This window comes from Vicugna pacos, chromosome 11 (assembly GCF_048564905.1).
Source record: "Vicugna pacos chromosome 11, VicPac4, whole genome shotgun sequence".
Taxonomy (NCBI): Eukaryota; Metazoa; Chordata; class Mammalia; order Artiodactyla; family Camelidae; genus Vicugna; species Vicugna pacos.
The window spans coordinates 53,427,604-53,455,386 of record NC_132997.1 but is presented as its reverse complement, the minus strand read 5'-3'; the positions used below and the strand labels follow the sequence as shown (position 1 = coordinate 53,455,386).

Sequence of the window (27,783 nt, the reverse complement as noted above, 5' to 3'; positions counted from 1 at the left end):
ACCCTTCATTCAATAATTAATTTCCTATGTGGCAATCTTCCTTTAGATTATTTATTCTTTCATTCAATAAACATATATGCTAGCTCTACTAGACAGCTGATGATATAGAGGCAAACCAGATGAACAAAATTCATGCTGCAGTTAGCAGAGAAAGTCAGTAAATACACAGAGAAAAATAAGTTAATGAATAAAATAAGGGAATGTGCTTTATAATATACTGAATAAGGAGTAGAGAGAAATTGTTCTAGGGAAAGAGGCACAGACAAAAGCGTATGACAAATACATGGCAGGCATGTATGTGTTTAAGGGTTTCCAGAGTTATTTTGTACATATATAAGCAAATATATACATTTGGTCTCCCTTCCACATTCCCCCTTTCATTTTTTCACAAATAGCACTGTATTATACACACTGTACTACATCCTGCATTATGCAGCTTGGAGATCACTCAATAAGAGCTTCCTTATTTTAAAAAAGTGACTTTGTAATATGAAAAACTCAATTTAAAGAATACTGATGCTAAAAATATTTACAAGAAGGTCAACACCAGATTCAAGGGAAATTTGAAAAACTGAATGTGAATTTGCAAGTTTTAGGGACTAAGAATGACTTGAATTTCACGCAAGTAGTTCTCAAATACTGGTAGCCCAGAAGTCTAGTTAGGAGGGTCTTTTGTTTTGTGACACAATATCTGTCATTTATACCACCTGCCATGTGTACCCCATCTGACCTTTCAGCACACTAGTAATCACCTTGATCACACAGCATTTCATAAACACCATCAAGTGTCTTTGATGCACAACATATATAAATGAACGAATGAAATAACAGGATGTCCATGAGCTTACAACTGTCTTCCTCAAAAAAGCTGGGAATTCTGTTTCTATTTTGTTGGGATAGTGACTCTCAACATTTTATATATTATATCCTACCAACATAGTTGAGAAACAATTTATGAAATATTTTGTAAGATAAGATAGACAAAGTAGGGGAGGAAACAGGGCCAAGTGTTTCAGCCAGAAAGGGTTAGGTGCCTATGTAGTTAGGAACTGGAGAGTTGTAGGACAGAAAGGACAACAGGATTTGGTCACTGATTGATATAAGGGTAACAACCCGAAGGAATGCTTCAAAGGTGATTTCAAGGCTTCTAGCATGAGAGAGATCATTTTCAGAAATGAAGCAACCAGTTGTATGGGGAGATTCTCAGTTTAATTTGACATATAGAGACTTTTGGACTTACATAGGACCTTAGAGATATATTTTCAACATCATATATATATATATATTTTTTTTCTTTTTAAGAAGAAACAAGTTGCTTTCTTAAGTGCAAACAAGTAATGGTATAGGTAGGACCCACTTTAAGCTTAAGGGCCGATTTACAGTAAACTCAGAAAGGTCCCTTAAGTGGTTGTGCTCCAGAAGCAGATGCCTACCAAGCTTGGCTCTAGATCTGCTGTGTATTATATGGGTCCTTAGTTAAGGCTAGATATGGAGTGGAATTTCAGGAAGTGGAAGGTGAAGGGGCTTCAAATAGGAAAGGAACTAATGTTTTTAAGCGACTATTTACCCCTCACTTTACATCTGGCCGTTTCATTTAATTCTCACCACAACCCTACAAAATAGGTATTAATTGCCGTTTTAGAGAATGAGGACAATGAGAACATTAGGTTTAGAAAGGCTAAATAAATTGCTCAAATTCTAAACCAAACCCAGATGTGTACAGGGGCCAACTCACCCTCAGTCCAGCTCTCCTCATACCAGACCACTCGACCTAATATACTCATTCTAAAAAGCCCAGAAACGGGACATCACACACATTTGCAGCCAAGCTGGGGCTAGAAGCAGATAGGCTGATCCCCACCCCCAGGTCAAAGGTCTTCCCAGGCAAACGCACGCCTTTATGGATCTGACAATCTACACCATTCTACAAGTTACGGGAAGAGGGAGAAACAGCAATCGGCTAAAGAGAGCAGCAAGGAGAAAAAAGAGCCGAAGAGGCACTTTGCGAATAGTGTGAGCAGAGTGAAAAGTGAATTGTGTCCCGTAACCCCTACTCATACCCGTTAACAAAACAGGCTCATTACCCAGCGTATTTCAGGAAGCTACTTGGCCAGCTTCATTCCTTATTGCCTTTCTGGAATTAAGTTTTCACTGTTAGCGTTAAGTCCAGAAAAAAACTATGTGAGGCAGGCAAGGTGTGCACTTCGGGGAGAAGTGGAAACTAGCAGGGCAAACCACAACTTGAGCCATCCCGGCGGCTTTGATTTTAGGACAGTTTGAAAGAGAAGTTCAGCGAAGACGCGCCTGCCCGAAGGGTGGGGCGCAGCAGCCCGGGCCGCGTTTCCTCCCAGCCCACGCCGCCTCTGCCTGCCACGTGACCTGCCGTGTTGTGGTCTGGCCCGCGTGGGTGGCGGGAACGGCGGGAGGGCGGGGGCGACGAGGGGCGGGTCACGTGACGGGGTTTAAATCTCCCGCAGCCGGAGCCGCGGGGGCGCCAGTGCCGCGAGTCGAGCGGGAGCAGAGGAGGCGAGGGAGGAGGGCCAGAGAGGCAGTTGAAAGATGGCGGACGAAGCGGCGCTCGCCCTTCAGCCCGGCGGCTCCCCCTCGGCGGTGGCGGCCGAGAGGGAGTCCCCGTCGCCGCCCGCCGGGGAGCCGCTCTGCAAGAGGCCGCGGAGAGACGGCTCTGGCTTCGGGCGGAGCCTGGGCGAGCCCGGTGGGGCGGCCCCAGAGCGTGAGCTGCCGGCGGCGGCCGGCGGCTGCCCGGCGACTGCGGTGGCGCTGTGGCGGGAGACGGCGGCGGGCGGGGAGCGGGAGGCCCAGGCGGCGGCGGCAGCCGGAGAAGGAGACAATGGGCCGGGCTTACAGGGCCTATCCCGGGAGGCGCCGCCGGCCGACGACTTCTACGACGACGACAACGAGGGCGAGGAGGAGGAAGAGGCGGCGGCGGCGGCGGCTATTGGGTACCGAGGTGCGCAGGGCGCGGGCGGCCGGGACTGCGCATCCCCTCCGCCTCCCGGGGGCCTCTTCTGTTGTGGGGAAGGGGAGGCTCGGGCGGGCTGGGCGCTCGGGGCTGGGGGCTCGCTCTGCGGCGTCCTCCTCCCCACCGGGGCCCTGCTCAGCGGCGCGCCTCGGCGGCTGCCGGCCTGGCTGCGGGAGCGGCCCGTGGACTCGCTCCCTCCCCTCCCTCCTTCCCTCAGTTTGCGGCCCGCCCCGGCGGCCTCGCTTTCTGCGCAGCCGCCGGCTGGCGAGCCTCGCAGTTGGTTTTAAAATAAGTTTCTCTCCCCTCCTACTCTTTTAGCATATTGCTTTTGTCAAACGTCTTTTGCTTCTCCGCCCTCCAACCCCACCTCCCGCCCACCCCGCGCACTTAAAACTGCAACTTTTCACTGTCCTTTGCACCTTTTGCAGTTGTCTTTGCAAACTGACACCTGTGCAATTTGTAACTTTTTTGGTAGAGCCTTTATTTTTAAACTTGTTTCAAATTTTAAAGCTGTTTTTTTAAAGCTTTTTCTAAAGTCATAACCTGCAAGATTTGAAGAGCATAGCTGTTTCTAAAGACATTACCTTTCTGTGGTGCAGTTAATGAGCATAGGAGAGTAAGTTTTTGAGTTCTTATCGTGAATAATGTTTGTCTTCCAGTCACATTCTTATAATGGTTTTTAGATGAGATATCTTTTTGTGTGTGCACATGTAGCCCTGAAACACGAATTGACATTATTCTTGCGTATTAAAGCAGATGTGATAGTTATGTGTGTCATATCATCTTGAGTGTTTCATTATTTTCTATTGGAGGAGTTTGTTCTGGATATATGTGAGTCTTTATCTGTAAATCCAATCAGTGGACCATTTGACCCTTTACAAAGGTTACAACGTGTGCATTAGGGACTGGATTAATAACCCCTCACTTTAGGAAACAGTTTAATAGGAGAAACGAATAATGCAAAGGTATCTTTGTATGTTTAGTATTATGTAAGAGAAGTGCGAGTTGTCATAGTTATATTTACACGACTTTTTGGGGTAAATTTTTGATAAGTTTTATGAACTGTCATTTGTGATCGATAAATTCATTGTAACTAGGCTACTACTTTTTGTGTTTTTATTACAAGTAGACTTAATTTATTTCTAGAATTTGATGTACTGAAACTTAAGATTCTGGGCAAAATCTTAAAGTTGAAGATATACTGCTCTTGTGAACGGTGCAAGCAGATCCAGTAGGCATTCTTTATAAAGGCAGTATGTTAAGCGCTTTATTCATTGAAAATTGTTGCATCATAATCATTATAGATCGTCATACATTTTAGATGCAGATTACTTAAGCAGTCTTGAGTTACTTTTGGTTTCTTTTGCAGATAACCTTCTGTTTGGTGATGAAATCATCACCAATGGCTTTCATTCCTGTGAAAGTGATGAGGATGATAGAGCCTCACATGCAAGTTCCAGTGACTGGACTCCAAGACCACGGATAGGTATGATTTCACAGCTTAACAGAGTAAATGTCTTTTTCCATATTTTCTTTTTATGGCAACTAAAAATGTAATTCGGTGTCCCCTTATAGCCTGATGATGAGGTTCTCGGGTGTTTGCTGAGATTTACTGTCAGTTTGTTCCTAGGGAAAGTCTACTGTTTGTCCTTAAACTGTTTGGGCCCATGGAAGGTGGCCTGTCTGGTATTTTCCAAACAACCAGGTCCTTCTCACACTTGGGGTTCTTAACACTTGTATCCTCTGTGGAATGGTCTTTTTCTCCAGTTAGAGTATCTTGCTTCCTCACTTCATATCCCTTCTTTATTTTTTCTTAATACTTACCACTCATTGACAATATCTATGTGTAACTTTTTTCTTATGTACTACTATATTTCTATTATCCAATGTAGTACTTAGAACGTAACAAAATAAATAAAAGGTGAATGAATAAACCATGAATGAAAGAGTAAATACAAATCTGTATATAATTTTTATTGCCTGTTTCCTGTACTAGAATACAAGTCCCGTGAGAGCAGGGATTTCTTACTGTTGTCAGTGCCTAGTAGTGCCTGGCACATAGTTTGTCTTCAGTAAATATTTGTGAAGTATTTGGATGGAATGGGAAAGTATTTTAATGTAGAGAACACTGTCAGATTTTTATACCGAAGTAATATGACCATTTCAAAATGATCTTTTTTTAATGTGCTAATTCTTCCAAAAATGCCTTGACTATTTAAACATTGTGATGATTAGTTCCTTTTCAGTGTCTATTATATTTACTGTATTTTTAGTTTTCTCAAGCTAGGAACTGAGCTAAGAAATTTCAAGGTAAAGAATTGTTAAAGCTCAGAACATCAGCACTGTAGGTATCATTTTGGGAGCTTGGTTAAGATTAAGTTGAAAGTTATTACTGGAAAAATTTTTAAAGGTAGTTATGTATAGATTTCTTTTTTCTTTATGTCTTTAATGATAAATAGTATAGGCTTTGGGGACTGGTGAGATCTTTCCCATATTGATTTGTAGAAACTTTTTGTACGTATGCTTGTCATCAATTATGTTGTATTTTTCTAAGTTTTAACCATAGAAATTTAATTCTAGTAGTTAGTTTGACTCTTAAAATATACATACTTGGTATTATGGTCTAGCGGCAGGCTCAACTGGTTTATAGCATTAGCTCTGAAGATACTGTGAATGAAACACCTTTATAGTGCGTTTTCTTACTCTGCAAAAAAGCCTTAAAGATTGCCAATTCATTACTTCAACTGAAAATAATTGAGACTTTGAATTACTTGGAAGTTTATTTGATCTCTTTTCCCTCTTAATATAGGTCCATATACTTTTGTTCAGCAACATCTCATGATTGGCACAGATCCTCGAACAATTCTTAAAGATTTACTACCAGAAACAATTCCTCCACCTGAATTAGATGATATGACACTGTGGCAGATTGTTATTAATATCCTTTCAGAACCACCAAAAAGGAAAAAAAGAAAAGACATTAATACAATTGAAGATGCTGTGAAATTACTGCAAGAATGCAAAAAAATAATAGTTCTAACTGGAGCTGGGGTATGTAAGATACATAACACACTAGTGAAAGGGGGAGGTGGTGTACGTTTTTTCTTAGGGCTTGTCCAATTTGTAAACATTTTTCTGGTGTAGTAGAATTTATTTTTACTTGATAATGGGCATTTGTGTTTGGAAACTGCTAAAAAGTGAGTGCAGCAGTAGTTGCTAAATTTAGGTTCAGTTTTTTAGAAACCTCTGTAACCTTAAAAAAGATTTGCTTCTGTTTATTAGCACAATAGGTAGGTGGAGTTAAGGCAGGATTTTTCCCTACATTATACCACAACTCCTAAAGGAGATGCAGGGAATTTTGCTTGCATTAAAGTGTGTCAGGATCTGATGGCAAAATTGGTTTTTCGTTTGATCTTCATGGGAGGACCAGGAATCTAATAGGAATTAGCAAGTGAAGAACTTAGTGTTCAAAAGTTAACAGATTCCTACCTCTCCTCCATTTTAAATTAAGGTGATGTGATTGTGGTGGCTTGACATTTTTCATTTGCCTCTCTGTAGGGTCTCAGTTAACTAGCTGCCTAAGGCTATTTTATATTGTGTGTGGAATACAGAATATGTTACATAGTAGTGACCAGAACAACTGTGGAAGTAAAATTTATTCCTGCTTTCAGACCTTTTGAGTTAAGAATCTTAAATGATTGTGAAGAATAGTTACACTTTGCTCCCAGATGTGATTTAGACAAGTTTGCTTTTCTCTTAGGCCAAAGTGGAGTAAACTCTGTTAAAATTGTGAAACATAACTTCTGAAATCGCTATTTGAAATGTCAAGATTTATTTGTAGAAAAAGCATAGTGTGTGAATCTATTCTTAAAAATTGAAATACTGTAAAACATAGTTCTTTAAGGAAAATAAAGAAATTGAGTATTCTTTAAGTATTAGAACTGTGACCAGGTGAGAGATTTCTTTGGGAATAACTTGACTGTAATAGGAATTTGTGCCTGCTTTCTAGTTACAATAATTTGAAATGGTTTATTTCATTCTCAGTCAAGTTGTAGTTGCTTTCATTTGTTAAATGCTTATAAAGGTTTACAGTTAGCCTGACTTAAAATTCTTTACCCCATTGTGAACGGAACATGTGGATTTAATTGTACTGGTTTTCTGAGTGTTTTATTTCTAACTAGAAATTAGAGTAGGGCATTATTTCCATTCCTCTAAAGAAGTTTCAAACTAAAAATATTTTCATCTCTTCCCTAATTGTGTGATAAGGGGGCTAGTAATTACAAAGGTAGAGGTAGATGATTTAATGGTACAAATTATGCCATGCATATTTCAGGTTTCTGTTTCTTGTGGAATACCTGACTTCAGGTCAAGAGATGGTATTTATGCTCGCCTTGCAGTAGACTTTCCAGACCTTCCAGATCCTCAAGCAATGTTTGATATTGAATATTTCAGAAAGGATCCAAGACCATTCTTCAAGTTTGCAAAGGTACTATGAATTCCTATGGTTGTTCCTTTGGCCTTCTCTCATGAAAAATTAACTTTTGTTCACATTCAGGCTTTTTAAACTTACCATTCATTGTCTAGTAGAGTGGGTCCTAGTACTGTAGTAGAGTAAAATCACTGAAATACAGTCATTTCAGAATTCCCTTCTTCCAAGAAGGGACTATCATTTGCTTTTCATTTTAGGATTGAGCTTATTTTTAAAGAAGAGGCTATTTCATAGTTTTCAAATTTGCGCTTCAGTAATGGCCTTAACATTGTCTTAAGTTTTTTTTAGAGGTTGGTAGATCATATAAGAGTAACACCGTTTTGATTTTGAAAATTTTTTATCAGAAAAGGAGAATAACATATGCTTTGGTATGTTTTATAATAGCCAAGTTTTAACACACGAGGACATGCCTGTACAATTTGTGATTAGAGGTGGAGAAGATTCTTAGGTTGCATTTCAGTCGAGGTTGATCTGCTCTGGAGTCTCTGGAGCTGCTCTGTTCCGTTCAGAAGCCGCTAGCCCCTGGGGCTATTGAGTGCTTAAGGGGACTGAGCTATTACTATAGAAGTGTGGAAGATGCACCAGGTTTGGGAAACCTAGTATGGAAAACATACAAAATATACCATAGAACTTATTGTGTATTAATAAATATATGTGGAAATAATACTTCAGTAAATCAGACAAAGACAAATATATGCTATCACTTATATGTGGCATCCAAAAAGAAAATGATACAAATGAACTTATTTACAAACCAGAAATACACTCACAGACACAGAAAACAAACTGGTTACTAAAGGGGAAAGGGGTGAGGGAGAGGCATAAATTAGGAGTTTGGGATTAACAGATACACACTACTATATATGAAATAGATAAACAACAAGGACCTGCTGTATAATAGAGGGAACTATATTCAGTATCTTGTAACTTATAATGGAAAAAATATGAAAAAGAATATATATGTACATGTATAATTGAATCACCTTATTGTACACCTGAAACTAACTGGTATTGGGTTGTAAATTATGAAAATTCATGTTTTTAATGTGGTTACTAGAAAATTTTAAATTACATACATGACTCACATTATGTTTTTATTAGGCAGCTCTGTTCTGGAGTATCAGTGTCGATATTTTGCTCATCCCTTGGTTTCTGGGTGGGGGAGGATTGGTTCCAGGGCCCCTCAGGTACCAAAATCTGAGGATGCTCAAGTTCCTTATTGAAAATGGCATAGTATTTGCATATAACTTACGTATTGCTATGGCCTGGAACTAAACCCACAATGTCTCTAAGGTATGCCTGTATGATGTGAATAGTTGCTGGCACAGCAAATTCAAATTTTGGCTTTTAGAACTTTTTGGAATTTTTCTTCCCCCTGAATATTTTTGATCCACAGTTGGTTGAACCTGAGGATTTGGGACCTGCAAATACAGAGGGCTAACATTATACCATACCCAAGAAATTTTACATTAGAAAATTTTATCGTTAGTTTTATGGAAAGAATTTGCAGAATTATTTGTAAAGTTCAGTGTATTTGAAAGGGTCTTTTGTATCAGTGCTTATTTTTTTATGAGTCTAAAAGTTAAATGGACCTGAATTTTAATTAAAGGGTGACCTCAGCTTTCAAATCGTGTGGTCTATTTACATAACTTAAGAAAAACTCTGCTAATTCAGAATACATGGCATTAATTTAGCTTGATTGAATAATTAAAGAAGTAATTTTTGTTTCATGTAAATGTGCTTATAAGTAGGAATTTAGAGTAAGATGGGGAAATTATATTAAAATTTCTTCGATATGATTTGCTTGCTAAAACTGAAAACTAAATTTCAGAAATTTTCAGGCTACTAAGAAATTTTAATCTTTCCAATAATCAACTTGAAACTTAAAAAAATTTTGAACTTTGATGGTCATCACTATGTAGCCTTTAGAAGAAACAGCTGGCTCACACTGAATTGAATAAATAACATAAAGTTAGTTCTTTTTTGCTTTTCTTCATTACAAGAATACGAATATTTGATGATTTACTGTTTTTAACATACTGATGTCAGTGATGCTACTATTGCATAACTTTGAAGACCAGTAAAACAGCACTTAGCTATAGGTTTCTTGAACTGGACCGGGAACACTGGCTCTAGGAAGCAGAAATGAACACTTTAAGGAGACCATTAAGCGACTAGGAATTACTTTGATCTTATATCTGATTCTGTGAGTTTGATTCAGTAGTGCACTAACATAACGCTACTGGATTTTTGCTGTAAATTCTGTGTTCTGAGAGGAAACATAAACCATGTTGCCCAGACTAGCTTGTCAGCTTTTTTCCCTATCACTTAAGTATGTACTAAATTGCCTGGTAAAAGTTGTAGCCTGACACTTGGAAAAATGGGGTAACAGAGAATAGAAATAGCAAGGTGAGATTGTAACCTTAGTTGTCTAATGGGTATTCATTTTTAGCTTAAACTAATTTTGACATGTAAGAATCTGTAGAAGCAATTAAGAATTACTCTGACAAAGACAAATTATAAATGCATATAATAGAATCTAGACAGTGCATAAGAGAAAATAAAGTATCTCAGTAAAAATGGCTCAATGATAATGTGTTCCAGTATTAGCTACTGTGTACAAATTTTATACTACCTGAGAGAAGAGTTTGGAGGGACAGCATGTTTAATTTTCTATGAAAGTTTTAAGAATTTGCATGTTTTTATTAGTTAAGTGAAAAAAGTAATTCAATTCAATCATTTATAAAGTGCAGCATTTTACTGTCTTTATGTAAATTTAATTTTGCTTGATTGCTTTCTGAGTTTTCATTTAAGTTCTGGTAAGAGCTAAATAATCTTTGAAACTGCCACTCAAATAGGATATTATACTTCAATTCTCACATTAGGAACTGCCTAAAAGAGTGTTTCTAGTTGCTGAAGTAGCACTTAAAATTAATAGTAATAGGTAAGAAAGACTGAGTTATTTTGGGTCAAAAAATGAATACCTATGAAAATGGTGAAGGACAAGTAAGGACAAAGAATGAAAAATAGTATCCAAAAATGTTGGATTGGGGAGGGTATGGTAAGTGTTGATAAGTTTTACTAGATTCCTAAAATAATACATGAGTAAAATACTCAGCTAAAATTTTCTATCAGGTGCTGTACTAGGGAGAAAGTTATGAAAGTGGTTATTTTGCTAGTTATGAGAGAAAATGAATTTACTACAAAGCCATGAAAACGGAATATTGTGAATTTAGGCATATTGGAAAGAAAGTTTCTACAGATGACTGTATATAATTATTGAGAAGAAACTTCGATTTCACTTAGACTAGAAACTCTTAAGTAATGGAGAAGTATGTGAAAGAGCAGTTTCTCAACTGTTGACATTTTGGGGATGGATAATTCTTTGCTGTGAGTAGCTCTTCTGTGCATTGTAGGATATTTAGCAGCAACCAGTGGCCTCCCACTAAATGCCTTTAGCCCCCTCACCCCTAGTCTTGACAATCAAAAATGTCTCCCGATGTTGCCAAATGTCCCCTGCAAAATTGCTCCCTGTTTGAGCCCCACTGTATTAAAACAGTGTGCCTACCTGTGGTACCACTTTGAATTCTACACAAGAACAATTAAAGCCAACATACTTTCCTGTTCTGAACCATTATCCTCTTGCATAATGCGGGCTTAAATTGATAGAGTTGTGGTCATGGTTCTCAGGAGTCTAAAATAATTCATTGATGATGATAAAAATGAGTGGTTTTAGTACAAGTCATTGAAGGTGAAACTGAGGATTATAAAATGAATTTTTTTTAAAAGGACTGTGTTCAAAGAGTGTAGTTGCTATCCCATATTGACTATAGTGAATGTTCTTCTCCCTAAAATTAAAATTCAAGAAAAAGAAATATGAACTGAGTTCTTAAGAACTTAATTCCAAAAATATATTCATTCCATAAATACTTTATTTATAATTGGCAAACATATCAGATTATATAGTTATAAAGTTAAGAAATCTAAAAACCAGCTCATTACTTCATTACATCAAAAAATATAACATAACCTACCCCCACGCTCCCCGCCAAAAAGAGACCCATGTACCTGAATACAGTATGTTAAAACCAAGTGTATAAATACAGTATTATAGCTGGATGTATATTTTCTTTATAAATATGGGCTCTTTTACCTACTGCTTTACAATTTACAGTATTTTGTTTAATTTGATAAACTTTCTGTCAGATACTTGAATACTTTATAATGGCCTACTGTAATTAATCCTGCAAGTGTTCATTCTGCATGTTTCCTGCTTTCTGTTATTACCAATAATACTGCTATGATTGTTCTTTCTGGTATGTTTCTGATTTTCTTAAAATCTTTCCAAAAAGCAATGTTGCTGCTCAGGGTCCTGATTTGTTTTACCTTACCGCTACCTGGAAAGGTAGAATTAAATATACTCCCATCAGAAGTGTGTAAGAAAGCTGATTTAGCATGCCCCTGCCCTCTTGCCCACAAAAAAAGTCTCCATAATACATTATTAGCATTAAAGTATTTTTCAGAAATTGTGTGTGTATGTGTTAGTGTATGTGTTATGTATATGGTTTAAAAAAATTAACATACAGATGTCATTTGGTCTCTCCCTTCAGGCTTCCCTACCTCTTATCTTTCTCAAAGGTTACCATGGTAAAATGTGTCCTAGGAAAAATGAGTAAACCTGTTTGTGTGTGTGTGTAGGGCAAGAGGTATTGTAAGTTTCTCATAATACTTTTTTTAAAATATATTTTTATTGAAGTATAGTCAGTTTACAATGTGTCAGTTTCTGGTGTACAGCACAATACTTCAGTCATACAGGAACATAATACCTGTATTTGTTTTCATATTCTTCCACCGTAAGTTACAAGATATTGAATATAGTTCCCTGTGCAATACAGTATAAACTAATAATACTTTAAAAATGATTACCTACAGAATTACCAACACCCTTTTGTCTCCGTTGCTTTTTTTCCCACTCAATATTGTTGGAAATAGTTTCATAACGGCACTGATATGCCTCATTTTAAAGAAAAGGCTGCAGTTTTTTTTTTTGTAGTTGTACTACAGTGTTAATCAGTCTCTTGTTAGTGGATATTTAGTTATTTTTAAAGCAATTAAAACTATCGTTACAATAAAAAATCAGCATCTCTTTTTTTAATTAAAAATTTTTTTTTGGCGGAGGAGGGAGGTAATTAAGTTTATTTTTTAATTAATTTTAGAAGAGGCACTGGGGATTGAACCCAGGACCTCGTGTATGCTAAGCGTGCACTCTACCACTTGAGCTATACCCTCCCCCCTGCATCTTCTCATATTAGTGTTCTATTTTGTTTATTAGTGTAGATGACTGCTTTGTACTACTGGCCATATGTATATCTTTGAATCATCTGATTCTTCTTGGCATTTTTTTCCATTGAGATGCTTTTCTTTCTCAGTGATTTGTGGGAACGTTACATATTTTCAAATGTTTTTATGTTAAGAGGGTGACTGGAATTCCAGCCTCCAGTAATCCCATGAAGATGTGCAAAATGAAATACTTCGTAGGCTAGATTAGTCTTACTAGACTGATTTGCAAAACCTTATAGAATGGTACTTAGCCTGAAAGAAAAATAGGAAACATGCGGTTGAGGGATTAAAAATCGAAAAGGCAGTATTAGTATTACATAGTGGTTAAGAGCTGCACTTTGGCATCACAACTGGGTTTGAGTGATAGCTATGCTACTTACTGGCTCATGTGACTACTGGCAAGTGACTTATGTACTTTCATTTTTTCATTGGCAAAATGGGATTTATATGTTTACAGGAGGGTCAGCAGACCTTTTCTGTAAAGGGCCATGTAGTAAATGTAACCTGCTTTGTGGACAACATGGGAGCTCTGTCAGACTGTTCTTTTCCTTTACAGTTCTTTGAAAATGTAAAAACTCAGTCCTCAACATGGGAGCTCTGTCAGACTGTTCTTTTCCTTTACAGTTCTTTGAAAATGTAAAAACTCAGTCTACAGCGTTACTATAAAGTGCTTCTGTTACGCCTGGTGCATTAAGTGGTAATGAATAGCTTGACTAATTGAAATTTTCTTGTGTTAGGTTAGTATAGGGGCTGCAGACTAGAGCCTCAGTCCAAAATCTTAAATATTTACTATCTGGTGCCCCGGTATGGGTAAAGTTTGCTGAACCTTGAGTTCCTCAGGAAACCAAACTTTTAAGGGGGAAAAAGTAGTTAATTTGTCAGGTGACTAACTTTAATTTGTAAATACTGGTTAGGTAAGATTGAACAGTCTTTGGTTTTGTGGAATGAATGTAACAGGACCAGGGATTATCAGGATTTTCCTTACCAAGATCAATCAGTTGGACTTAACATGGAGAATTTAGGTTCTAGTTTCCTTTTTCTTTCCTTTCTTTTTGTCTTTTATTTCCTTTTTCTTTTCTTTCTTTCACCCAGGACCTCATACATGCTAAGCATGTGTTCCACCAGTTGAGCTGTTTCCCTCCTCGCTAGGTTCTAGTTTAACAGCTCTCCTTATTACTTAACAAATAGTAGCATCAGACTTGTGATGAGTCTTTTTAGTTTTGAGGGGCTGCAATTAACATGCCTACCTTTGACTGGAATCTCATTCATATTGCTGGAACTTTAAGAAAGCAAGTAGAGTGTCTCTGGAGAAAGCCCATTATTTCTACATGAAAACTAATTATGGCAGGTAGATCTGAGCTTTAGTTTGGCCACATTGGTTGCCTATGGCCAGTTACTGGATTGTTTGCATGTTTCTGGACACAGCTGTGTGAAAGCAACTTGTTATTAATTTTAATAGCATTTTGAGCCTTTGGTCTGGGCTCTGCTTCCACTCTGTTCTAAAAGGATCCCTATGGCAATAACAGTGGTCCAGCCCACATGATTGGTTCCTTAATTGGGCTTAAGGATGTTCAGATTTGGGATGGCTTGTCTTGCTTAGAACAGTAATTAGCATGTCATAGTTCCAACATAGAAGAATTCCTCTGTATTTTATCTGAAAGTTGTATCTCAGCTGTTAGTTTTTAGCAAACTTCTCTTGTTAAGAGTCTGATTTAGGATTAGTTTCTATGTAATAGTCCTTTCTGAGTACAGTTTTTTTCCCCCCCCCCCCATTATTTAAGATTATATCCCTTAATTTGAACATAGTATTCAAATTTAATGATTCAGACATGGTCCGCTGCATATTTAACAGAAAACAGACAAAGTTAAGTTTCAATTCACTTAGGTTCTAACACATAAAGTGTTGGCTTGTAAAATAAAAAAAAATCCTTTATAAATTATTCCCAACTACAGGAATTGATTTGTAAATTTAAGGGCTAAATTATCCTGAATTAAACAAAATAAAATTTTTGGAGGGGGGTATAATTAGGTTTTATTTACTTATTTATATGGAGGTAATGGGGATTGAACCCAGAACTTCGTGCATGCTGACCACACACTCTACCACTGAGTTATACCCTCCCCCTCATCCTAAACTGTTAATGGGTTAGACGTGAAGGGAAACTGGAGTGTAGAGTCAAATCTAGTGTTCCTACAGGTCTTTGTGCTTCTTACTTTCCCCTTTAAAAAAGGGTGGGAGATGATAAAGCACAAAAAAGTTCATTCCAGAAGGGTGGAGTCTTAATACTCATGCTGCCCAGCGTTGCTCTGGAGGTAGTCAGCCATTTGTGGTGCTTCTGGCATGCTATTAGCATTTTCCTTAGATCCTGTTGCCAAACATACTCTAATATTTGTTAAAATACTCTGACAGCTATTTCCAGAGGGAGGTTTAATAAGGTATTATGGTGTTTAATCCTCTAAATGTAAATGTAATAGAACAAAGCATTCCTGGGGAAAGCATTGGTTACTAGAGCACAACCCAATAGTCCAGAACATAATGTGGCTTTCAGTTTTCTATAAACATCAGCTTTGATAAACTCTTCACTTGTTACTTCTTTCTGTATGCACTTTATTAAATCACAGTGTTGTTTATGAAATTCATGATAAAAATTTGAATGGGAGGCAGAATTTTGGGTTTTGTATAACATTTTCAGCGGCATATGGACATGTATGTGATAGTTAAGAGATCTGCTTATTTTTCACTTAAAGGATTTTAAACTTGAAATATTAAGTAGATTAAAAGTGAAAAGTTGTGTAGAATCTATTAAACTTTTTTTGTATGACATCAGAAGGGACAGTTCCCCTGCCTGTTTTATAGCTTATTTGTATCCTTCCTGAGTTGATGTTTAAATGAACCTATCTATATACTCTGCATTATAGTTTCCATTTTTGCTTAATAACAATAAAAAACCAAAACTGTACACACTGCTGACCAACTTTTTTTCACGTTGTCCTGGTCTGTCTTTCAGGTCAGTGTATCTAGTCTTCCTGCATTCATTTTAATGGCTGCATACTCCACTATTATGGATGTACCATTTCTACAACCAGTCCCCTAGTGATGGACATATGGTTGTGTCGAGTTTTTTGCTAGCACTGTAATAGGTTAGAGGCTGTAATGAATGGTGAGGAAGTAGTCAGAACTGCTACTTCAAAGAAAATAGTAGAGAAGAAACTTCCTTTGCCAGAGTCACTTACTAAATGAAATTTAATAGAAGAAAAAACACTGTCAAAAGTTGAGAGGACCAAAATTGATACTTTTTCTCTGATCTTTTTGCCATGTGTATATCTGAATTCTTTGTTTTTAAAGAAGAAACAGCATTGAAGCATTATTTGGGGGGAAAAACACACACACAAAATCCAGCAACTCAGCATTCATGAGCAACTCTATACTATACCAGTATGTGCCTGTGCAGTGGAAGGAAAACAATTTTGGTAAGGAATTAAAACTTTAGCTTTAAACTTCCAACAGGTTGATATTTATAATGAATGATGAATCAAAAAATTTTAATATTATGTTGACAGTGCCTTTTTTTAGTTTTAAAAAAGAAGTCACCATACCTTTGATATCTTTCAGTTTAAACTTTCCCCCTTTTTTCCTTTAAAAAAAAAATCTGAATTTGCAGCCAACAAAACTTAGATATATATTAAGGTGTGTATTTCTTCTGACTTTTACTAAAATATCTATTAACATTTTAAAGAGATGTTTATGGGTCGACTTTATCCTTTTCAAGGGGCCAAGTTCACTAATTGCTGAGTTTTATACATATTACAGCAACAGTCCTTTTGTAGGTGTGTGTTGCATCCATCTAGATGCTTTGAGATGCTCATGTACTGTTTTTGAAATAACTTACACACAGGGAATTATCACTGGTAGTTTTTTTTGTCTGTTTTGGTTAAACCTAAATGTATGACATCTGTTACCCTTATTTCTTTAATCTTTTTTCTGCTTTTTGCATTATCTAGGAAATATATCCTGGACAGTTCCAGCCATCTCTCTGTCACAAATTCATAGCCTTGTCAGATATGGAAGGAAAACTTCTTCGCAACTATACTCAGAACATTGATACACTGGAACAGGTTGCAGGAATCCAAAGGATAATTCAGTGTCATGGTCAGTAAACTTCAGAATTGCTTTCTATTATTTATTTATTAGTTTTGTAGGAAAAAAATAGAATTTGAAAGTAGGCTGCCATCCAGGAATGGAGATTAAGCCTTATTATTTAATCATATTTATGATTAATTGTTGATTAGTAGAGCCCAAAAAAGGAAATCAGAAAGTATTGGCCTTGACAGTTAACTGTACAAAACATCAAACGTAACGTGCTTTTGTATTTCAAAAGATGTAGCAGTTGCATAACATTACATTCTTTTAAATAATCTCTTTGGATTACAAAAGTAGCTATGGATGAAAAAAATGGCATCTTTAGGAAACCAAAAGAAACTACTGGGTAGTTCAGATGTACAGGATTCAGAAATTTGAAGACTTGATCTAAAACAACTATGAATACACAACCATTTTCTTATGTATCTAAACTGTCTTTAAAACACAGCTCTTAAGCTAAGGTAATATAACAGTAACCTTCAAAATCTGCAGTTCTCGTTCTGGAGGAGTTGGTTTATTAAAAAGAGTAGCTTTAGGAAGCATCAATATATCAATGTCTCTCTTATGAAGGCCTTAGAATTTTTAAATTCTCTAACTTTTTGGTGTCAAACTTTATATAATAACCTTTGTGGTATGTTTAAGAAATGGAAAAATTCCTTTAATAAAAGCATATATATTGGTTGTTTTTAGGTTCCTTTGCAACAGCATCTTGCCTAATTTGTAAATATAAAGTTGACTGTGAAGCTGTACGGGGAGATATTTTTAATCAGGTAATTTATTTTAGGAATTGTGCATGTCTCTGATCTGTTTCTTTTTTGGGGGGGTTATTTCTGGTGTTTTATTTATTTTTCACATTTTTTTCTCTGTGATTTATCATAACATTTTGTGTATATTTCCCTGTGCTATACAGTGTAATCTTGTTTATCTATTCTACAATTTTGAAATCCCAGTCTATCCCTTCCCACCCTCTACCCCCCCCCCCCCCCGCCGGTAACCACAAGTCTGTATTCTCTGTCCATGAGTCTATTTCTGTCCTGTATCTATGCTTTGTTTTTGTTTGTTTTTGTTTTTTAGATTCCACATATGAGCGATCTCATATGGTATTTTTCTTTCTCTTTCTGGCTTACTTCACTTAGATCTGATCTGTTTCTTTTGCCTCAATCTTTTTTTTTCCCTTGCAAGTATGTAGTACAGAAACATTCAGGAAGTCAGCATTAGTCACCATTGGGAATTCCAGTGAAATACACAAAAACCTTTTAATACCTTAAATTGAAAACATTGATCCATGCTCTCTCTCAAATGATTAAATTGGTTACTTCATATGTAAGCCTAAAATAAAAACCCAGATCATAAGTTGGGGTTTTATTTAGTTCAGTTTTTCTCCTTACTCTCCCTTTTAGTGCCTGTCAGATTCAGAATCTTAAATGAGTTGTGATGTAAAATTTAAAAAAAAATTATATTACAGTTTTTGAAGATTTATTATTAATTAGGTTTAATCATTTAATTTTAGAGAAGGTACTGGGGATTGAATCCAGCTCTACCACTTGAGCTATATACCCTCCTCCCTTAAAATTAAAAAAAATTCCTGCATGAAGTATTTTGTACAAAGTATTGTACGCTGCAAAAAAAATTTACAGGAAAATATGGCAGAGAATAAAAAACATCCAGAAATAAATTCCTTGTGGTTAGTCACACATCTAGTTAATCATGTATAATTATTAGAGAAAGATGGCATCACTGTATTTTACAAACTTATTTTTTAAAGGATTAGTTGTGTGTGTACGTACATATATACATATGCTGGTTTTTCCTTTTAATATATAACAAACTATTGAATATCAGATGTAGGTCTATACAGATATAATAGCAGCACAGATAATAGCAAAATTATATTTCATTTTATGTTAACAAATTAATGGTTCATTGATAGTTGATGTTGTTTAGGTTTTATCCAGTTTTCCCTGCTATTTATCCACAGCTTTTCTATTTTCTTTGATAATTTTGAAATGCATTCTTGGGAAGTGTGGAAATGTTGACTATTTCTAACTTGGGCCTTCTCTTTCCCACCTCATCCACAATCTGGAACATGCAGGTGGTTCCTCGATGTCCTAGGTGCCCAGATGATGAGCCACTTGCTATCATGAAACCAGAGATTGTCTTTTTTGGTGAAAATTTACCAGAACAGTTTCACAGAGCCATGAAGTATGACAAAGATGAAGTTGATCTTCTCATTGTTATTGGGTCTTCCCTGAAAGTAAGACCAGTAGCACTAATTCCAAGTAAGTTGGTGATGGTTTTTAGAGAACCATTTCTGTATATATTGCCATGGGTTGTGGGTCTGTAGAGTAGACCCCAGTGACCTTGCTGTTTCTTGTTAAAGGGGGAAAGGGAAATAGCTCAGTGGTAGAATATGGGCTTAGCATGCTTGAGGTCCTGGGTTTATTTAATCCCCAGTACCTCCATTAAAAAAAAAAAAATCTTGTTAAAGAGTGGTGAAGAGCCAAACTATTTTTCTTTAGGTGACATTCTTGTTCATGAAGATTGGTTTATCTCACATTTCATTGGGGGCTAGGTGGGTGATACTACTTTCAAAACAGAAGTAAATATAAAATTATACTGTATATAAAACTTAAGACAGTGGGAAACAGTTCAACCTAAACTTTTCAATGGAATGTGTTTTTAATGTGGCAGAAGTTAACATCAACTAAGTTATATACAGTTAAGAAACAGTAGAATAAAAATATCTGTGTTTTTAATCTTTCTTTGAATATAGCTGCTGATCTTCAAATTTAATTGATTTTTGGTCCAGTAAATTCAGATGTATAGCTTGATAGGTGTATAATGTACTCATGTAAGATAGAATTTCGGAGTTCACAACGTTTGGTTTGTTTTTGTAAAAATAACAATGCCTTGTTATAATCATTGTATGTAGATCAGCTCTACCCATAAGGGTGTTTGTGCATATAAAAATGCTCAATTTGAATCCCTGATGCTCTCAGGAATATTTCTTTAACCCGTGCTCCTGTACTTCTTTTCCCTCCCTCAGTGAGCAAACAGGGAAAGGGAGATAGAGGGACTGATTTCAGTAGATCAGTTGTGCCCTAAAAAGTGAGGGAAGAAAGAAAGCAGAGAATATCAAACCCTTAACTAGAGAATTAAATTAGACTCCTACACCAGCAAATAGGCAGCCAGGGTCAACCACTGGAAGAAACAAGGAGTTACGTCTCCAATTCGGCATGTTTCCTATCTGACATGTAGTGGTTTTAGCAGTTTAATTCGATCTTCCCTAAATAGCTGTGAAATTTTATTAAAGTAGAATATAGGACAGTTTTTAACTAAACAGAATTTGAAAATTTAATGTATAAGCTTTTTTATTTTTTGAGGTTTTTTTTTCCTCTTTAAAGGCAGAGAAGTGTTAAGTTTTCTGTGGGGTAGTATAATAGTGATAGGCAAAGGTTCTTTTTTTTAAAACAAGACACTGGTGTATGATAGTGGAAAGTAGACTTGTATGAAGTTTTACATTTTATATTGGGAGCCGTTCAGAATAACTATCACCTCCTTTGTGCCAAGAACTGTATTAACTCACTCAATCCTCCCTGCGAGCTTGTGGAAAAGTAGTTATTATCCCCATTATACACACCAGGAATTGAGGTACAGAATGGAAAAGATGATTACTCAGAGGCAAGCAAATAGGTGACAGGAGCAGAAACTGAAATTCTGAAAGATGTTTAACTGTTCATCTGTTTACTTGATAGCTTGATGATATGTAATAGCTTGGTTATGTATTAGTGGCAGGTTTTTTTTCATATCGGGAGCATGATAGATTTTCATGTGGTGTATTTGTTTTGCCTTTATTAGGGTACCTCCCTTCCTTTCTCTAACTTATTTTTTCACTCTACTTTTAGGTTCCATACCCCATGAAGTGCCTCAGATACTAATTAATAGGGAACCTTTGCCTCACCTGCATTTTGATGTAGAGCTTCTTGGAGACTGTGATGTCATTATTAATGAATTGTGTCATAGGTTAGGTGGTGAATATGCCAAACTTTGCTGCAACCCTGTAAAGCTTTCAGAAATTACTGAAAAACCTCCACGACCACAAAAAGAGTTGGCTCATTTGTCAGAGTTGCCACCCACACCTCTCAATATTTCAGAAGACTCTAGTTCACCAGAAAGAACTCCACCACCAGATTCTTCAGTGATTGTCACTCTTTTAAACCAAGCAACAAATAATGTTGATGACCCAGGTGTGTCTGAATCGAAAGACGGTGTAGAAGAAAAATTACAGGAAGTACAGACTTCTAGGAGCATTGAAAGTGTTAATGAACAGATGGAGAATCCGGATTTGAAGAATGTTGTCTCCAGTACTGGGGAGAAAAATGAGAGAACTTCAGTTGCTGAAACAGTGAGAAAATGCTGGCCAGCTAGACTTGTAAAGGAGCAGATTAGTAAACGGCTTGATGGTAAGAAAGGCTGTTGAACCATTTTGAAGGTATAATTATGGTAACAAAATATTTTCAAGAAATGAGGAATTTTGGCAGGTTATTTAGGGTAATTTTATGCAGCTAAATGTAACAATTGTGTTTAGAGAAACTGTGGAGTTGAAATTTTAAGCTAGAGGTAGATAAATGGGTATCTTTTGTAATATGGGGAAGAAATGGTGTGTTAAAGTATGCTTTGCACCTTGTGTTTCTTTAGGGAAGGAGAAGGTAAGCATTAAATTAGGAAATACTGAATGCTCTGTCATTGTCTGGTGAGAGCTTTAAGTTGGTAGAACCAATTGAGATTTGGGTCAGTGGCATTTTATTTTGATTTTAATCTCATGAAGTAGAATCTATTATCTGGTACAGGTGGGAAACTGAGGAGCATAGAAAGAGGGTAAGTACCCTATGCAAGGTAACAACTTAGGATGTGGATGAACCAGGGTGGATTCCAGGTTCTCTTACCCATTATTTTGTGTTGTCTCAGATCTAAAAAACATCTGACTCCTCCGGAGTATCAGAAATAGCAACTGCCCTGTTTTGACACATGGAAAGTCTTTACCAGTTAGTATTAACATAGGTGAAATCACTTCCTACTTTTTGAAACCCTTATGTCCAAGTAGTATCTATGGTGAAAAATCCTAATTTAATTAAAGCAGTAATGTGGGCTCATTAACTTAGATGCAACAATAGTGTACAGCTTAAAATATTAAGTCCCATTCCATTTACCATATGTAGTGAAAAACTGAGAAATTTGGGACAAATTATTAAGTATTCTAATCATTTGCTGTAAATAAATTTCAGTTCAGCTGAATAAATGTTTGGGCCTTTTCCATAGTAGGCAGTGTAGCAAGTTCTGGAGACCCTGATCAAGCTACTGATGTTTGTGTATAATTACAAAAATAGGTGAATGAAGAAGTTGGTGATATTTTAAAAGGTAGATGCTACTTAGAGGGGACTGGGTTATAGAAGGTTTTCTAAAAACCTAAGTTCTGACTTGGGTCTTGAACTATATATAAATAGGAGATGTCTTTTGTGTGGGAAACTAGAAAAATACTTGCATAGAATACTTGCAAATGTGGTAAGAGTCAGAAACAGAAAAATTACTGTTGACTGTATCCGGTAAAGGAAGTTTCTATCATACGCAAGAGTCTGCCTACCTACTGGGGATATTCATTGGCTGTCTTTGTGACAGATGAGTCAAATATATAAAACTCTGCCCCAGGAAAGAAAGATTAGACCTAGAGTAGTGTCTTAGAGTAAAACCAAGGCGTAATACCAAACAATTTAGGCCTTTAAAGATACAGGCTTTGAAATTAGACTGAGTTAATTCACATCTACCTCTCCCATAGCATTGTGAGCATTTAAAAAGATAACTAATTCAGAGTGTAAAACTTAACATTTTTAGCTGTTACAGCTATTATTTTTGTTGTGAGGTCAAGTCTGAAAAGGAGAAAGTTGGAGTATATAATAATAGGAAGTAAATTTTAAATGTCTTGATGGTTGCCAAGAGGGCAAAAACAGACAGGTACAGGATACAGATGTTGGGAAAGGTCAATATCATTGCTTCTCACACTTAAATGAAATGTTATAAGACTCTCATAAAAAGCAGGTTCCAATTCAGAGGGTGTGTGGTAGGCCCTTCTGTGTGGTGGGCTGGATACTTAATTTCATCTCATCAGATCTGTTCAAGGAGTTCATTAATAACTAAACTTCATTGAACATGACTCTCTACATTTATTCATACTTACCTCATAGGGTTGTGAAAATTACTTCATTTTCCAGCTGAGGAAGTTGAGTCTCAGAGAGAACTCAAAATTTACAGAGTTGGTGAGTGGCAGAACTAAGATCCGCAGCCAGGAATGAGGTAGTCTATAGCTTGCCTTTGAGAAACTCTGTAATAGCCTCTAGTAATGATACTTAGGTAAAAGAACTAGAACCTAAGCTTATTCCAGACAGCCTGGTCAGGCCAAGTTAGTCTTAGAAACCTGGAAATAACCTATTTTTATTACTGTATTTTAGGTAATCAATATCTGTTTTTACCACCAAACCGTTACATTTTCCATGGCGCTGAGGTATATTCAGACTCTGAAGATGACGTCTTATCCTCTAGTTCTTGTGGCAGTAACAGTGATAGTGGAACATGCCAGAGTCCAAGTTTAGAAGAACCCATGGAGGATGAAAGTGAGATTGAAGAATTTTACAATGGTTTGGAAGATAATGCTGATGGTAATGAGAGAGCTGGAGAAACTGGATTTGGAGCTGATGGAGGTGATGAAGAGGCAGTTAATGAAGCTATATCCAATGAAGCTACTATATCCATGAAACAGGAAGCAGCAGGCATTAACTATCCATCAAACAAATCATAATGTAATAATTGTCCAGGTACAGGAATTGTTCCACCAGCATTAGGAACTTTAGCATGTTAAAATGAATGTTTACTTGTGAACTCTAGAGCAATGAAACCAGAAAGGTGTAATATTTATAGACTGGTAAAACAGACTTTTTTTTTTCCCTGTGGGGTAATTTTTAACTTCCTTATTTCTGTGCTTATACAAACACTAACTCTTTTTATTTTTTAATTTAAGAAAGGTACTAAGTATCTTTAAATAGCTGTTGGATAAGATTTTCTTTTAAAGGTTCATTTGTATGATACATCTGTATGTATAATTTTGTTTTTGCCTAGTGAGTTTCAACATTTTGAAGTTTTCAAAAAGCCATTGGAATGTTAAATTAATGTAAAGGGAACAGCTTATCTAGACCAAAGAATGGTATTTTCACATTTTTCTTTCTAACATTGAATGGTTTGAAATCCTCAAATCTCTGTTCTGCTAAACTTTTGATTCTTTATTAGCACAATTATCTATTTTTAAACACTGGCATTTTCCAAAACTTGTGGCAGCTAACTTTTTAAAAATCTCATGACATGCAATGTGATTAGAAGGAAGTCAACAATATGTGGGAGAGCACTCGGTTGTCTTTGCTTTTTAAAGTGAGACTTGGTGCTAATAGTTTTAGGAATATTGTTCAAATGAAGATGGCTTTTGTACTTCCTGTGGACATGTAGTAATGTCTATATTGGCTCATAAAACTAACCTAAAAAACAAATAAATGCTTTGGAAATATTTCAATTGCTTTAGAGACAATAGTGCCTGCCTGGGTCCCCTTAGTTTTGAGAATATTTGCCATTGTTGTTTAAATACCTGTCACTGTGGTAGAACTTTCATTGATTCTTTTCCACAAGTATTAAACTGCCAAGATGTGAATTTGCAAAGCCTTTATGAATCAATAATAATGATACTTCAACTAAGGGGAGTGTAGTATTTTGGACCGTTGCACCCCTCCCCCATTAATGAGAGCAACAGGTCCCTGATTACAGTTCCAAAGTAGTAAGATGTTAATTATAACTCAGCCAGTAAAGTAAGTACATGTCTCCTGTTGGGAGGATTTGGTATAATAAACACCAAACTACTAGCCTAGTATTACGGAGATGAACGTGATGTAACTTACAATAGCAGGATAGTTAATGAAACTAGTTCCTATGACGTGTCTTTATTTAAAAGCTTAGCCTGCCTTAAAACTAGAGACAGCTCTCTCAGTGCAGAAGCTTCTAGCCTTTCAAAAAAGTTCCTACTTTATATAAAATTGCACATTGAGCATTTATTTCCCAGACCTTTCCCCAACAGTACTTCCAGATAAAGTATTCCTATGTTGCTTTAGTATTTATTACAACTTAAAAAAAGTTTGAAATATAGCTGTTCTTTTAAGTGTATAAAATACCCAGCTAGGACCATTACTGCCAGAGAAAAGTTCTGAATGGCCATTTCCCTACCTAAAAGATGTCTCAGTCTGAATTTATTTGGCTACACTAAAGAATGCAGCATATTTAGTTTTCCATTTGCATGATGTGTGTTTGTGCTATAGATGATATTTTAAATTGAAAATTTTGTTTTAAATTATTTTTACAGTGAAGACTGTTCTCAGCTCTTTTTATATTGTACATAGTCTTTTATGTAATCTACTGGCATATGTTTTGTAGACTGTTCAATGACTGGATATCTTCCTCCAACTTTTGAAATACAAAACCAGTGTTTTATACTTGTACACTGTTTTAAAGTCTATTAAAATTGTCATTTGACTTTTTTCCTGTTAACTTACATTCTTTAAGGTATAAAATTTTAAAAATCTGCAGAATTTGTACAGCCTTTAGGGCTTAGATGCTCTCTTCTAATACAATATTTCTTATTCAATTTATAAGTCTCAGCACAACGGTACTTGAACACTGAAGAGTGCTGGTTGTAGCAATCAGTGCATCACCAAACATTCAAAACTAGTATTTCAATCAGTCTAGGCCAGAGGCCTTAGGCCTTGCCTGCCTTTCTCCCTCATTCTACTCTGCCATATGAAAGGAAAGATTAGACAAAGGATTGGGGGGGGGTAGAGGGACAGCAGAGAATGGCACAACTGTAGTGAACTTTAGTGAACTTTAGACTTTGAAGCTAAATAGGAGAGGACAAAAAAACGACATTTGGTATAACCTCCTATAAACCTGCTATTCAAAAAAATGCCCTGCTCTCAGGTCTCTTGCCTTCCAAGTCAGGTAGTTCATATCCTAAAAAGGAGGGTGTGTAGTCATTTTAAGTAGTCAAATACGTGGCAAGACCTGATTTAATTAAAGCACCTAGTCAGTGCTATTTTTACTCCCTTTGGTTAATGCACCATATAGTATATTCCACTGATGCAATTAATGGCACATGGTTTAGTTAGCATCTCCCTTAGTGGTACATAAGGTGATATATACCCACCTGCTGAAACAGGTCTCCACTCCTACACTTGTAATCTAGAAGTATGTATATGTACATGAAAACTTCTACCCCTCCTTAAAACATGAACAAAGTTGGCCTTAAACTAAAGCTAGGATGCTAGCAGAAATATGGAGAAATGGTCACTTGGGAAGTTTTTGAAAGTACAAGTAACCTGCGCATCGCCGCTAAGAGGTAACATTTAATTGGCCTAAAGTGGGGCTTGTGCATAGTATTAAAAAGTAGCCCCAGGTGATAAAGTCTGTTAAGAACTGAGAAGGGAAAGGAATAGGGGGGGTTCCCTTCTGCACTTAACGCATCATTCCTAGGGGCTGGACTAACAGAAACGGACTAACCAATTTATCTCTAGAAATATAACCAGTTTAAGAATGGGAAGCTACTGAAAGAGTGAATTACTCAGAAAGGAAAAACTATCATCAGTTTTAGAGGCTTCAGAAGAGGTTGGAGATCGGGAAGAAGCTGAGAATAGGGTAATTTGCCCCTGCTTTCTGAGAACTCGCCATGTTTTCCCAGGGAACACTGCCCTATGTGCATATTACAAAATCAGAAGACTTTTTGAATCAAAAGACTTAAATGCAGTAAAAATCAGTAAGGCAGGCAAAAAAAACCTGTCAGTAAAAATTAATCCTAATGGATAGTGGCCCCTATGTAAGGCTGGGGTTCTTAGAATGCAGTTTTAAAAACTCCGTTCTGGTTTTATTTCATGCCAATTTAAAGACATGTCTTGGTTCTACTATCTTTTCAATCAGTCTGAACAACGGCTATTGGTTAAAATTACTACTGACTTAAGACAGGGAGGCTAAAAACAGGTTGCTCTTACATATTAGGCCTATCTGGAGGCCAAATACTCTCAAAAGTTTAGCCAACTCAATAATCATGGTCCTTATAATTTAGTGAACTCAGTATCTGCCAACTATAAAGCTCGATATTTTTGTTACTACTTAAAAAGCAAATGGAAATTTTAAAAATCTTCAGTGGTATTATTTTAATTTCCTACCATGAATCTCCCTGCTGTTAATTCTACTGTATGTCTGCAGCAACAGAGGGAGGAAAAGAATATCAGACTTACCCACAATTATGCCTTGTACTGTTGTGTTCCCAGATAAGGTGTCAGCCCTTGTTAAAATACTTATTCAACGAACTCCATGTGAATTAATCCAAAGTAGCTGCTATTTCACAGATGAGCTTCATAGCATACAGGTTACTAAAAAAAAAAAAAAAGCATCTACCTGTTTTTGATGTGAACAATCACTATCCTCAGGGAATGGATGTGCAGGGAAACAAACAAGGAAGAATTTTCATTGGGAAAAATGATACTTTGTGAAAAATTATTAGGGCTTCTATCTAAAAAAACAGCTATGGTTCGCCAGAAGTTTTTAAGTTAAACTACTGAAAAGTACAGGTTCACAATCCCTTCTCCAAAACCCTTGGCCTCATTTGCATTTTGGAATTATGAATGTTAAGGACTTTTTTAAGCACACATCATGAGGCACCCCATAGAAGCCTGAAGCAGCACCTAGATCAAACAC

The 27,783-nt window shown here is 36.6% G+C and overlaps 2 protein-coding genes across 5 annotated transcripts in view; one reads left to right on the top strand and one right to left on the bottom strand.

Annotated features, from left to right (window-relative positions):
• Positions 1 to 25,574, top strand: part of SIRT1 (sirtuin 1) — a 57,579-nt gene extending 32,005 nt beyond the window's left edge. Inside the window, exons 1-9 of one of the 3 annotated variants that reach the window (XM_072971425.1) lie at positions 2,306 to 2,968; positions 4,350 to 4,466; positions 5,790 to 6,031; positions 7,314 to 7,466; positions 16,812 to 16,959; positions 17,641 to 17,720; positions 19,043 to 19,229; positions 20,856 to 21,413; positions 23,454 to 25,574. In XM_072971425.1, coding sequence (XP_072827526.1) covers positions 2,560 to 2,968; positions 4,350 to 4,466; positions 5,790 to 6,031; positions 7,314 to 7,466; positions 16,812 to 16,959; positions 17,641 to 17,720; positions 19,043 to 19,229; positions 20,856 to 21,413; positions 23,454 to 23,800 — 2,241 coding nt within the window. In that variant the 5' untranslated portion in view covers positions 2,306 to 2,559 and the 3' untranslated portion in view covers positions 23,801 to 25,574. Of the gene's footprint in view, positions 1 to 2,305; positions 2,969 to 4,349; positions 4,467 to 5,789; positions 6,032 to 7,313; positions 7,467 to 16,155; positions 16,281 to 16,811; positions 16,960 to 17,640; positions 17,721 to 19,042; positions 19,230 to 20,855; positions 21,414 to 23,453 lie in introns of those variants that run through there. The other 2 variants (XM_072971426.1, XM_072971427.1) reach the window with 2 other exon arrangements.
• HERC4 (HECT and RLD domain containing E3 ubiquitin protein ligase 4) overlaps positions 7,788 to 27,783 on the bottom strand; it is a 142,951-nt gene continuing 122,955 nt past the window's right edge. Inside the window, exons 25-26 of one of the 2 annotated variants that reach the window (XR_012077394.1) lie at positions 27,324 to 27,458; positions 7,788 to 8,065 (exon numbers count right to left, since the gene is read on the bottom strand). The gene's annotated coding sequence lies outside the window, so the exon portion shown is untranslated. Of the gene's footprint in view, positions 8,066 to 21,249; positions 21,318 to 27,323; positions 27,459 to 27,783 lie in introns of those variants that run through there. The other variant, XR_012077395.1, reaches the window with a different exon arrangement.